We start from the raw sequence: 13,517 nt of genomic DNA, 5'->3' as shown, positions 1-13,517 counted from the left end.
CCCTGCATAGAAGGATTTCTTCCTCTTCCATTTATTCCACGTTTTATGTCAAATAAAGATTTCTGAACATAATTAAAAATCAGGTCTACCAACATAGGAAGCAGTATGTGATACATTAGACATATCTTTCAGTAAGTACTCAGCAGGTTTTAAATCTGGAAGATCCCAATTTAATCCCGATGTGTGTGTTGAATGTTGGATAAAGTAGCCTTTGTGGGTAATAAAGGGTAGCAGACTTGTTATGAGCACCCCAGTGAGTGTTGTTCTTTCACCACTGTGTGAAAGTAAAAGGGCAGTTGAAGAGTCACGTAATGCTAACTGCAAAAGCTCCTTGTGCAGATAAGCCTTTTAAATGGCTGGATTTGGAAATGCAAGCTTCTTTTTCTGCACACTCAGGCAGACAGCTTGTGATCTGCCAAAGTCTTTGCGAGCAAGAAGAGGCTCATGGATCACAAAGAAACAGCTCCTTAAACAACAGCCAGGTATTCAAGAGCCACACAGAGCTGTGAACGTGACAATGACGGGAGATATGAAAATGATTTATCTTGATTCACAGGTTTTTCTTTCACCCGAGATATTTACATACAGTGTAATTGGTGACAACGACACCTCTGGTTCACTTCAGGTTCCCTTTTCTCTTCTGGAAAGTCCTGAAAATAAAATTATTTTAGCCCTTCCTCCAATCTCTATCTGTTGAGTTTTAAAGTTGTGTAATTTGGTGAGTAATATAGTGTAAAACATTTGATGAACCTCCCAAGCAGCTTGAAACTGTCGGACAAAGATCATGTCATCAAACCTAAATATGATAATACCTTCATATCTCATAAGTGCTTTTTGGATGGTGTGAATTCCTCAGGTTGCTTCTTAAAATCCCCTTTAATGGAGATGGATACATATTTTTTTTGTACTGAAAAACTGTAGTCTAAATTAGTTTGGCTCTTTCATGGGAAGTTTTCAATTTGTTCCAAGCCCTATAAGACCAGCGATGCAGCTTGTGCAGTGAGGCATTACAACTTTCCAAAAAAGGTTGTTTCAGTAAGTGCACTTTTATTCAGCAAGGTCCAACTGGAGCAGTGCCTAATGAGGTCATCTTTAATTCAACGCTCAGGTCACTGCAAGAAATTTCCAGTGTGTTCACTCTTACTTTGCATATCATCAGCAGCTAGAGATGTCCTGGGAAAAACACTGCAGTGGGCAAAATTTGGCAGACACTGGCGAGGTGAGTTGCTCACCGTTTTGCAATAAAAAATAAATAATTGTTGTTTCACAAAATTGGCCATGTTTGAAATAAAGATTTCAATCAGTCAATCAATCAAGCAATCAAGTCGACAGCAGAGGTGGTAACTGATAAAGCGGGTGAGCCATAAGGCCATTTTAAAGACATTTTATGTGTGCAAACCACTACTGGGAGTTTTAAAAAGCAGCTAGCAGCAGTTCAATGAAATTCAAGGAAAAGCAACTAATTCTGTTCTCGTACGATTCTGAGTGCAAATACATGTTGCCTTTATATACATCTATGTTTGCCTCCAGTCGTACAGTGTTTACAGAATGTGAACAGCGACTGTAGCAATGTATCATTGTTGTTATTGTTTATAAAGCAGTATTGCTGTCCAGCGTAAGTAACACTCGATGCTGTTGTGTTAGATGTCACGCCTCTTTTGCCTCTGGCAACACCAGCATGCTATCTAAAATCGCACACTGGGCAGTGTTATGTCAGCGTAATGGTGTAATGACATGGTATTTTTTATGGCAGTATTGCAGGTTTTTTTTGTATTTTCGTCGCTTTTTAAATGTTTACATTTTTCACAGCTGTGCACACGCATGCATAACGTGAGCTGAAGACTATGTCATTACATTGAGTACATCGCGTTCAGTTTAAGGAAGTTTAATCCTCTTTCCCGAAGCTTAGACATTACTGCATCTGCAGTTGTACTGTAGTGGCAGCAGGAAGACTTTTCGCTTTTAACTGGCATATTGTGTGAACCCCTCCCACTACTTAATCATTAATATATCCATGCATTCCTCACAACAGCCTATTTATAGAAGCCTTCACCAAACATGGCTGCGCTGTGCTCATTTTTAAACAGCCAAAGAACAAGGCTGAGACGTCTGCTCTGTCTCTCCACTGTACCGTTTGCCTGTCAGAGGTGTGATAGAGAAAGGCCCTGGTGCATTGTTGGGCTTTCAAAGACGACGGGGGTTGATGCTGGTGGTGTGTATTTTCAGTCTGTCTCTTCTCTCACTGTGCTCCTTCTCCCATTTCTTCCATCTGTTTTACCAATTTTTTTTTTTACCTCACTCTCTTTCACTGCCCTCAGAATTTCGTTTTATTCTTTGCTTCATCTTCTTCCTCAAACTACAGTGACACTACGCTACATGCACTGTGATGAGCTAATTGCTGTCAGTAGTTCAGAGTGTGATGGGTCCCCAGTTCTCTGATCCATAAATAGACTTTTCAAAACCTTACAGAGAGACACAAGAGTGCCATGGAGAAACATAGAGATTTGCATTCATTAGAACTGTGCTTTTGATTTCTGTTCTGTAGGATCTTATGGGATATAAGAAGGCACAGTGAAGCTGGCTAATTTTGTTCATGTCTGTGAACGCACTCACACATGTCTCCAACCAGCAACTATACTAACACACATTGTGAGATTATAACACAATTATAAGAGTAACCATAAATGTTAGGAGATAATCATGATAGTGGTGTGTGTGTGCAGCTTTATGGCCTGCAGCTTACAAATTCGATAAACTCAAGCGGGTGCAATCGTATCTTTGTTGTATGAGTACTTGTAATGTGCACTGACAGCAGATTAGATATGATTAACTGGATTCATGAAGTGCTTCTCTCTACTAATTTGTGTTAATATGTAAAGAACTCAACGAACGAATCAGAGCAAGTGCATCCTCATGAAACTGCTTGTATATTTAACTGTTATACAAACTACAGTGCACGATTACAGAGCCTGTAAGAGGAGAAAACATTTGTACAATAGAGCTGACCTTGGTCCTGAATGTCAGATACGCTGTTGTACATGGCCTAAAGTATGTGGACACACAAACATTGGAGCACTGATTATTGAACAATTAAAGGGGCTCTATTTCACAGTTTGTATCAATTCATATACATTTATCACTTCTTTATTGGTCGTATGTGAGCGCATTGTAACGTGACATGAAAAACGAGACCTATACCCTTCTCTATTAGTTGCCTATGCAAGCCTGTGGTGTGGACAATTTGTTGAAGTTGTTTAATGCTGCTGGACTGTGGATTTCTGGATTTTGCATGTTCTCAAGTGCCTCGTCTCAGTGCCTCTCTCTGCTCGGCTTAAGAGAGCAATAGTAGCCAAATTAGAAATTGAGTCCGCTAACATAAACTAACAACAAGCTTCCGGTACAACAGAGATTTCTACAGAGCCCCTTTAATCACAAAGCCAATAGCATTAACAGCACCTACATCTAAGGGAATGCTTTTCTCAAGATTTTGAAGGAAGGCAGATAGACAGAATCAGTTAGATGTCACTTTGTGCTTTAGGACATTTTTATTTAAATGAGGAAAGGGACGCACTGTTGGAAGCATGTTTTCGTCTAAAATGTCATTATCCCTGTGGTGCGAATTAGAGCCCACCTGTATATTGATCAGTCAGGATTTTCCGCCAATATCGACCTATCAATATATATACAGATATATCAGCATCAGTGTAAATGTTGTCCTCTATGCGCTGATATAAAAACTTTATTGCAAACCATAATGCAAAAAAGATGCTTGCAGTCATTTAGAATTTAAGAAAAAATATCCTTCCTCCATAACATATCTGTGTTGTAATCGTTGATAACTACATTTAAGGGATTGTAGCAAAAAAGTGTGTTTATGTATACGTTCTGTATACAGAGTCTATATAGAATATCAGTGGATATATCTACATCTGATTTTTTTACTCATATATACCAGTATCAGCATTGGCCCCAAAATTCCAGTATCAGTAAGGCAACAAATATTTCCCTTAAATGTAAGTGGGCGCGAACCAAAACCCATTGAGTGGTCGCTACGACTAGAAAAGTGCTATAAAATTACAGTCCTTTTATCATTTACCATTAATTGTGATTCAGCTTGGCCTTGTAATGAACTGTGGAAGTGCCTAGAGGAGTTGCCAAGCTACAAAAACTACATTGCATCTTCTTTCATTTTGAGAACAGTCATAAAACACTTGCACTTCCTCTTTGACTGTGCTGCTTAAGCTTGAACTCTGTAGGATAAGACAAATGGGATAATGTAGATACAGAATCTGAAGAAACAGAAACTGCTGAATAATAGATCCACTGAGGGACGGCGTAAAAGCCACCCCACTGAAGTTTTATTAGTTCCACAATTATTTATCGCGTTCATCAATGCATGCATGGCGACAATATAGATTCTTTATGGATGTTAGGTGAATAGATACTCAAGCACTGGCTCATGTTAATAAGAAAGTCAAATTTTTATGATTATTCAATCCATAAAAAAAAAAAAAAGTATCCCTTTATCTTCTGTTCTTTAATCTTTGTAAAAGCTCAAGGAGGCATATTAATCTATTGATTATCATTTATGTGTTGCCTAGATTGTTTCTAAAAGAAATTGTTCTTTTTTTCCCCTCTGGAGCTGGAGTAAAGGCCGGCCTTCACCACAGAGAAGATTAACAAAGTCGGATAAGTTAAAAATCTAATAGAGAGGAACATCCATTACTGAATGGCCCACCGGTCGAGCCAAGAAAAGGCCATTAAGGAAAGCTTGGACTCAGCTCCCTGTAGGAAAACATTTACGAGAGGCACTCACTAATGAGTCAACAGTGAGGACGCTTTTCATCACTCAAACTAATTGGCATCTGTGAATCTGTAGCTTAAAGGAGAAAAAGAGGAACCTGCTCAATGCTATTGATCAAATTTTCTGCACAGGAGTGAGATGGCCGATGTGGTGGCTTTCAAAGCTCAAAGGTGCAATAGACATGATGAGGATGCTAAAATACATAAAACTGGGATAAAACATACGTAACAGAGGGAACATGTCTGACTTCTGTTAGATCACTACAAGCAGAAACATGTTAATACCACAAAATAAACACAATGTAACAAAACAATGCCCTCAAACCAGTCGCCAACATGGACCGCTAATGAGCTCTGTGTAAATTGAGGCAGTGCTCTTCATTCTGAAGGACCTATTACATCCTTGCCCTCATTCTCCAGGCCATTCTCTTGATGTATGAGTCCACAGCAGTTTTTATTATCCATACATTGGATCCTATTGCTCCTAAATCCTCGTAATTGTTTGTCATTATCAGCACCCCTTCATTGTTGCCAAAAGCACTGGATGGCAAGTGCGCAGGAAATGGAGGCAGGCAGAGTCAAAGATAAACACACTGTTTGCTACGCATCACTGACTGCATCAGATGTGAAGGTGCAGGCCGCTCAATAAAACTAATCAAACGTGAATTTTAAGGGGTATTGACTCCAGTGGATCCGCAAGGGATGGCAAATTTGTGATGTAAGGAAACAGGGGAAAAAGCTGAAGATAGAGGATCAGAAGCCAGCCTGGCAGGGCAAGGACAGTCAGAGGGTAGAGCTGTTTAACAGACTGATTGTTCAAACAGTGCAGATCCCCCAGAGCTGGACACTTCTATTGTTCCTGCTTTTAACATTTCACTGATTGCTGTGTGAATTGTCCCACTTAATAGAGAGGGTGTGGCCTCAATCACTTTCGCTTGTTTTTAAATCCTTAATATTTTCTATAACATTATATACCCATCACTAAAATGTTAACAATCAAAGTTATATTTATTGTTTTATCAAGAGCTTTACATCAAAACCTTGCCAATAGGCTCATCAGGACCACTTGGGTTTGGTTTAATCAGGTATTAATTGGCAGGGGCCTGGAAACACAAGCAAACAATGCAAACAGACCTCTGAGAGCACGGTTAAAAACAAACACAGTATATAGAAATCACAGATGTGAAATAACAAAAACTGTTATAACTTTGGTAGAAATGTGTTTATGGAGAATCCAATCTCTCCCAATGAGTAGCTGATTGATAAAAAAGGGCTTTTAGGGCCTTTTAAGTGGAGCTTTTAATTCCAGTACAACAAGTCAGAAGTACCAGTTCTGGTTAGGTTAGCCATTGTTAGCAATACCATTTGATGACAAGGCATTCCACTGTATTTTGTTCATACAAACACTGAAGCATCATGTCAATGTCAACAGATAGACGTTGGACAATACTGTGTGTAAGACTGATAAATAAGACAGAAATAAGACAGAAATGCTGATAAACAGTATTTTCTACTACTTTTTCTGTTGATGTTTGGAGCAGCCATCTTGGATTTTGAGAATGGGGTTGATGAGGTCGATGAACTCGGAAATTCCAACTTCCCAGCTCAAATAGACGCACCAAGATTGGTTTATATGTTGACATACTGACACACCTTCCACTTGATGACTGCTTCATATCCTTGTGAAGAACCCTCCCTCAACACTTCCTCTGAGCTGTTTGCTCTTACTTGTTTGGAGCTACTTGTAATTTGACCCAAGACACCCACACATCCTCTCTTTTGTTTTTGTCTTCAGTTGCAGCGGTTGAAACGCTCCCTGTCCTTCAAATCAGTCATGCGCAGCAAGAGTGTGGACAACTTTTTCCAGCGCAGCAACGGCGAATCCCGCCCTCCCTCGGCCCTCATCACCGCACCTCCACCCCCACCATCTCCTCCCCCCTTCTCAGAATCCCCCTTGGCCTATGAGCGCTCTCCCTCCCAATCCCCGTCTGCCAGTCCCAACCCTTCATTGTCATCACACTCACCCTCTGTCAGTCCCAAACTGTCCATGACCTCCAAAATCCAGCCAAAGTCTCAGGCCCAGCCAGTCAAGACCCACTGTTTCCAGGAGCATGTCTTCCGTAGGCCTACCAGCTGCCAGCGATGCAAACACATGATCCAAGGTAGGTCAGCCGTGCTAGTTACATCAGGATATTACACTAATGGAAAATATGCAGCCATGTTGAGATACAAAGAACAGAAAGCAGTCACAAATCCTTGAGAATGTGACATGTGAACACCATTAAAGAAAAAATGCAGCATTCACAATACTGTTTGTCTGTCTTCCTGCTCCCATCACCTTTACCACTCGAGATGTTGCCTTGCTCTGTGGCCTTGTGTGACCTGTTGCTGACAAAAGAAAAATTGTCAGCTCCTTAGCCTAAAGACGGCTACCTGTAAAAGTGAACTGCTTCATGTCTACGCAGGAAACTCCAAGCAGGGGCTGCGTTGTAAAGCCTGTAAACTGGCGGCCCACCTCTGGTGCTCGTCGGAGCTCTCCCAGCAGCCCTGTAACGGCAAGGTAAGAACACCTCAGACTATCATTACATTTCACTACCACGCACAATGCGCCTTTATGAAGCTAACAGTCACTACTTACTGCCCACATAAAATATATAGCAACACGAAGTTCCTCTACAAGTGTCTGGCACTTGTCTGGCAGATATTTGACCCCCGTAGATATGTGGTCATCTGGTGTTAAGAGGGGTGTGAAACTCTCTGAAGCTCTTCCAAAATCTTGCAAAAGTAGCCACATTTGCCAACTGGTCAATGAAGGAGCATTTGGATGATTATTTTATCATTATTAGTCCATTCATCATCATGAGTTAACTCAAATGCACCATGTTTACTTCACTGACTTTTTGTCATGTTTTGTTATTTTAGTTTCACTGTATTTGTGGTTCCTGGTTGGTTTATACATTTGCTGTATTTATGTCCCAGCATCCGAGCTTACCATGAGCATACATGTTTCTTGCGTAGCTAATTGCATGTTTCTATTCCGTGTTGTTTGTAAAACTTACTAGAAATGAATGAGTTCACTGTCGGCCAGAGATTGACCCAGAATGCATTGTGTCAGCAGAATTAACCAGCATCTGGATGCTGTAATTGTTTCTTTCAGTCAGTTGGCATAGCATTTAGTCCTGGTAATATGCTTAGCCCCAAAGCCCCCATCTTGTTTGAAGAGGATAAAGCCCATTTCAAACCAGAAGAGACAAAAAGGTAGAGGTTATACATGTATTGTGGATAGATCAGGGCTGTGCAATGTCGGCTGAGACACTGGGAAACATGTGAAAGGGTTGCAGTGGGATAAAATTATCTCCCAGCTATAAAAGCCATGAGAGAAACAGCAGCAGAGCAGGATGACACTGATAAAGTTTCCGTGGCCAGGTCCCAACATTTCTTCACTCGGCCTTTTTGTCCTTTTACTCCACATGTGCCGCTTTCTCTCATAACCCCCTCCTCTCTTCCTCTCGCTTGTCTGGATGCTACATTTCCTTCCTGCCTTCTCAACTGTGTTGGAAAATCAATATCTCCCTGTACCAGCTGGTCTGGCTAATTCAGTGTGAAATTCAGTGTTTTTGAGGCGCACACAATCCCTCGAGGATATGACACGGCAGGCTCTCGCCAAGCCCTCAGCAGTGTCCTTTTCGATCACTGCACACTCATCAAAGCAAGGATTAGGCATTTTACTGAAACTGGATGGAATTTGAGGCTACTTCTTACACATCTACATAACTTAAGGTCCGCGATTTGCTGAGGGTCAACCAAAATGCGTCATCCAAAGTTTTTGTGTGCAGATAGACTGCTTATGCTTTCTAAGTGCTGTAAGGTTACGTGATTTGAAAATGGAAATGGAGGAAAAAAACTAATTTAGAGCATATTTTTGGCAACAATTGTCCTGTTGTTGATGAAGAAGAAATGTTAAGTCTGTTTGGCCAACGTCTTTCTGGAGTAGAAATGCCAGTCAGTCACTGTTGGGATGACTTGAGGGCAGACAGAGCAGTGATGTAGGAGGAGGAGCAGGAGACTTCTGTGTGACTACTCAATAATTTATCAGTGCTGTGTAGAGTTCACATATCCACAGTGATGGAAGGTAACCAAGTGTACTTGTACACTTTTCAGGTATTTCTTTTTTTGTGTTACGCCATACTTTTTCAGAACGATGAATTGCATTTTAAACTGTGAGTGTTTCTTGTGCTGCTCATCTTTCATAACAAACAGTAACTAGAGACCCTCTTGTGACAGGATCACGCCAGCCGCGACACTTCTGCCCCTACCCCTACCCCCTTTGCTCGGACCACATGCATCTTTAAACTCAGCCTTGATTTTGATCCCAACTAGACACTTGTGAAGTTTAATGCACGTTTCCCTGTTATGATGCAATCATGGTGACAAAATCTGGCCACAGACAAATAGACACCTGGCAAAATACTCAAAACCACTTCTGTGTTAGATCCCACTACAAGAGGTGTCTCCAGGGCCACATTTTGCCGTTATAACACACACAAGGTGAAAAAATTACCAGCCAACGCTAGTGTAATGTATGTTTGTATGTAAAGTAGTGTAATCAAGAATAAAGGAAGGGATATCGATGACTGCAGCTCCTCTGGGTCGCTCTCAGTCGATTTGCTGAGTGCACCCACATGTGACCAAGCGATTTAAAACATCTCCAGAATCAAACAGCTTTAAATTGCTTTGGAATCATGACAACATTTTGCTAATCAATGTTAATTGAACCTAAAGATGTATTATAGTCTGGTTAAAGAAATAGGCCTGCTGATCACTGCACAAAGTAATTGCTTGTCCAGGAAAGAAGAGTTAGACACACACACACACACACACACCCATCCTCATCTGAACTTGTGTGTCTCCTCTGTCAGCAGTCAGAGCTCAATCCTAATATCTGTCCATCTCTACTGAGCAAAGTGTGAAATTTCAGCCTGTCTGCTCTCTTATACTTCAGCAAGTCCAACTCTGTCCAGTCATGCTCTGCAGTCACCGTCACTGATATGTTGATATGGGATTGTAGGTGTTTGGCCATTGCATGTGAAAGCAAATATTTAAGCTTTCCGATGCTGAGGAAATCATTTATCTACCTTCAAATCTGAGCACATCATTTTGCCACGCCTTCAGAGCAGATGAGGACAATTGTCAGCCATTAATTAGCATAATATGACAGTAAGTGAAGCGTTTGCCAAATTTATTTACAGAGAGCTCTTTCATTTTGTTTGTGTCCCGTGTTTCCTGTGAAGTGCTTTGTGACAGATTCAAACACAAATAATGAAAACAATACTCAGGAAAAAAAGCATCAAAAACTCCAAGACACTCTGCCAGAGCTGTACCCTCTACTGTCTCTTTACTTGGAGTGTCCCAAATCCCCAAATCCTTTATTCCACTTTTACATTTACTCCATTTTACAACAACAGTTTGACTTTTTGCAGGCGAGGGTTTGGCAAGTGCAAACAATATTCACCAAAAATAAATATTGAAAGTATTGTGTGGTTGGACAAAACAAGCAGTTTAATGACATCGTCTTGGATTTTCAGATTCAGATTTCGTTGCCTCGTGCATCAGTTGAGAAAATACAGTATGAGTATTTGGCGATTAGTTAGGACTAGTTAAAGTTGAAGCCGTGATAGGAAACCCCACTGATGGAGCCCTGGATGTGATGAGGTGGAGTCTGCACTGACACGCCAGCTGACAGCAGCAGAGAGGAGAACAAGTTTAGACTTTGACAGCAACAACATGACTGGCTGATTTAAATTGTAACAAAATGTGGTTTTGGTTTAACTAAAAGAGTACATGCCTGTATTGAGCTAGAGTTAGATATGTTGGTCAGGGGTGTATTATTATATTTGCATCATTCGTTTAAAATAGATAAAGCTTTCGTGAAATCACCCTGTTCAGTTGTGTGTCACCACAGAGTTTCATGCAGTTATTTCAGTCTAGAGGTGACGTTTGTGTTCTGTGAGCGAGGAGATAAAGAAGAGATTCCGGGCAAATTCTTGTCTGTCAGTCGTGAGAGCCGCCATCACACTCCCGTACAACCTTAAAGCGATGTTTCACTTTCAGATGACTTCTGTGCTTCTCAGAAGGTCCACACTCACAGGATCTGTCAAATCTCATGGCAGTCATTTTGATTTATTTCCTCCATATAACTAAAAATATTTCTTGACTTTGACTTTCACACACTTTCAGACACAAGAATACAAAATATCTCTAGGCTTCCGCCAGGGTAAAATTATATCCATGGATCAGGCAGTGGGTTAAGGATTTATCTGCACACTTACTTTATCACAGGACGGCAGAAACACAAGCCAAAGATTAAAGAGGTTTTTCTGAATTCATGTTATTTTCAGCATAAATGATTTACTGTAAACCAGATGAAAAGAGAATCCGAGATTAAAAAGATGTTATTCTATCTTTATAAACTCTTTTCTATTTAGAGAGCGCAGAACAGATTCATCACAGCCTCTGTCAAAAACAGGACTTTGTAATTTAATCCGATGAGTCATGTACTAAACATATTCTTCTTGCTAAATAAAGAATCGGATAACAAAGTTGTACGGTAGCAGATCTGTGCAGGTTGATCCACATTTTGACAGAGGCACACATTTGTAATGCCTCAATACGCAGACCATGTGGGTGAATTAGCTTGAGAGCAGATAAGAAATAAGTTTAGTCACACTCCATTAGACGTACAGCAGTGGCCGAGGGCATTTCTTCAGAAAGTCCCTGTTAAAACTAATGGTGAGTGTATTATTGCCACCACGAGTCAGCTATAACAGTTAGTGCAATGATGTGTCGTAGATCTTCTCAGCTGATGTAACCTACATAAGTCAAGATGGAAAAGTATGTCAATGTTGTTCATTTAGCCTCTTTAGAGATTACTCGTCATTTCTTTTCTTCTTCCGCCTACATTCCATTAACTGGCAGGCTTGGATGAAAAACGAAAATGCAGCTTGACATAAAATCAATCAAAAGGTTTTTGGATGTCACTCACAAGCAGACCTGTGACTCAAGTCATTTGGTTCGAGTCTCAAGCAAGTCCCAAGTCATTTTTCTTGGTCAAGTCACGGGTTGTGTCAAGTCAGCTCCAGTCCTTAGTAAAGGCGAGTCAAGTCCCAAGTCAAGTCCTACCTGCAGTTTCACCAATTTATCTAGCCTGTTCAAAAAGTATGACAGTGAATTGAATGTGTATTATGATTGATGATATTCAGTGAAATAAACAAACCAATTTGCGTCATCACGTCTTTAACTTCCAAGTAATTTATTTTCTGTCAAGTTATAAGTCACCAAAAGAGGAACTCTGCCCACAGGAGAAACTACTCACGTATGAAACTTTTTTTGTGATTTACTTAAAATGCATTTAAGGTCAGGAATTTAGAGAAGGAGAGTGGGCTTTAGTGTTTGACTCATGTAAATGTCCTGGTTTCACAGCCTGCTTCAAACTGCACAGTGTGTGTGCAGTTTGTCTAACGAGTAACATACTGCAGGTGCTTTCACATTTCCCCCCGCTAAGATTTTCTGTTATGCAAAAATTCTGCATCAAAGTCATTCATAGGAGGTTTGAGCTGAGCTGAAATACTGAAAGAACACACACATCTTCAGATACTCAGCTTTCATCTCACATACTGTGCTGTTCCCACCTTTCCCAGATAAAACCACACAGGTATTGTCTTACACAGAAATATTAGATCTGCCCTTTAATCGCTATTTCAGCCTCAAGTAACGTTTGTCCTTCTCCTCCTCTTTTCTCCTTGTCCCTGCCGGTCTGTCAGAGAGGAGCTTTCAAGAGGAACTTCAGCTCTCCTCTGATAACCACTGATGCACTGGGTGTGGTCACAGAGGCTCCTGCTGCCCAGGGTGAGTGATGGTACCAAAAAACTGTTAATCTCAGGATGACTAATCACCATGTCTGTGGCCTTCGATCCTTGATGCCTGCCAGGCCACTGTGTGTATAGTGTCAGCTATAAAACTGCACGTGTTGCTTTGTTCCATCTTGTCTGGCCCTGTGTAGAGGCAGATAATGGCACTCTTGACCCTGTGTATGAAGCACTGCGCTATGGGACGTCGCTGGCTCAGATGAGTCGCTCCAGCTTTGGCAGTATCTCAGAGTCACCGTGTCATGAGGTACAAAAACACACATAAAATACACAGACATATACATTCATGTTGGCAATTTATCACACCAGGAATATTGTCGACGTTGCTGGCTACAACTCTTTCTGTGTTATAGGCGGAAAAACAGCCAGACAAACTAGAAAACCAGCCAATAGCTGAAGAGGAACACATCCCAGGAAGTAAGTAGAATTAATTTCTTTTACGTTTTTAGCCAACAATTGGCTGTTTTGCAGTTTTAAGATAAATACTAAAAAGCTCTAAAGGAATAGTTCCACATTACAAATATTCAATACTCTTGAATAAATACTCTGGAGCAGTCTCTCTCTGAGAGGTGAATAAGATGATAGGTATAGATATCTCTAATTTTGTTATAAAAGCAGCTGGTTAGCCTAGCCTAGTGCAAAGCTGGAGATGGGAGGATAAAGCTTATGCAGCTGTCTCCAAAGATTACAAAATCCACCTACCAACACCTCTAGCCTCAAGCTCACTATAATGAACACATATCTCATCTGTAGAATTCCTACAAAATGACATATATGTTTTGGCACATA

At 40.7% G+C, this 13,517-nt stretch overlaps 1 protein-coding gene across 2 annotated transcripts in view; it reads left to right on the top strand.

Moving 5' to 3' along the window:
* The window catches only part of LOC115571820 (SH3 and cysteine-rich domain-containing protein 2-like), a 37,969-nt gene that overhangs the window by 18,368 nt on the left and 6,084 nt on the right, over positions 1 to 13,517 (top strand). For both annotated transcript variants that reach the window (XM_030401436.1, XM_030401435.1), the window contains exons 2-6: positions 6,599 to 6,965; positions 7,269 to 7,363; positions 12,624 to 12,708; positions 12,863 to 12,975; positions 13,082 to 13,145. In XM_030401436.1, the coding sequence (XP_030257296.1) occupies positions 6,599 to 6,965; positions 7,269 to 7,363; positions 12,624 to 12,708; positions 12,863 to 12,975; positions 13,082 to 13,145 (724 nt within the window). The remainder of the gene's footprint in view (positions 1 to 6,598; positions 6,966 to 7,268; positions 7,364 to 12,623; positions 12,709 to 12,862; positions 12,976 to 13,081; positions 13,146 to 13,517) is intronic.

Source organism: Sparus aurata, chromosome 20 (assembly GCF_900880675.1).
Source record: "Sparus aurata chromosome 20, fSpaAur1.1, whole genome shotgun sequence".
Classification (NCBI taxonomy): domain Eukaryota; kingdom Metazoa; phylum Chordata; class Actinopteri; order Spariformes; family Sparidae; genus Sparus; species Sparus aurata.
This window is presented reverse-complemented; position numbering and strand designations above follow the sequence as displayed.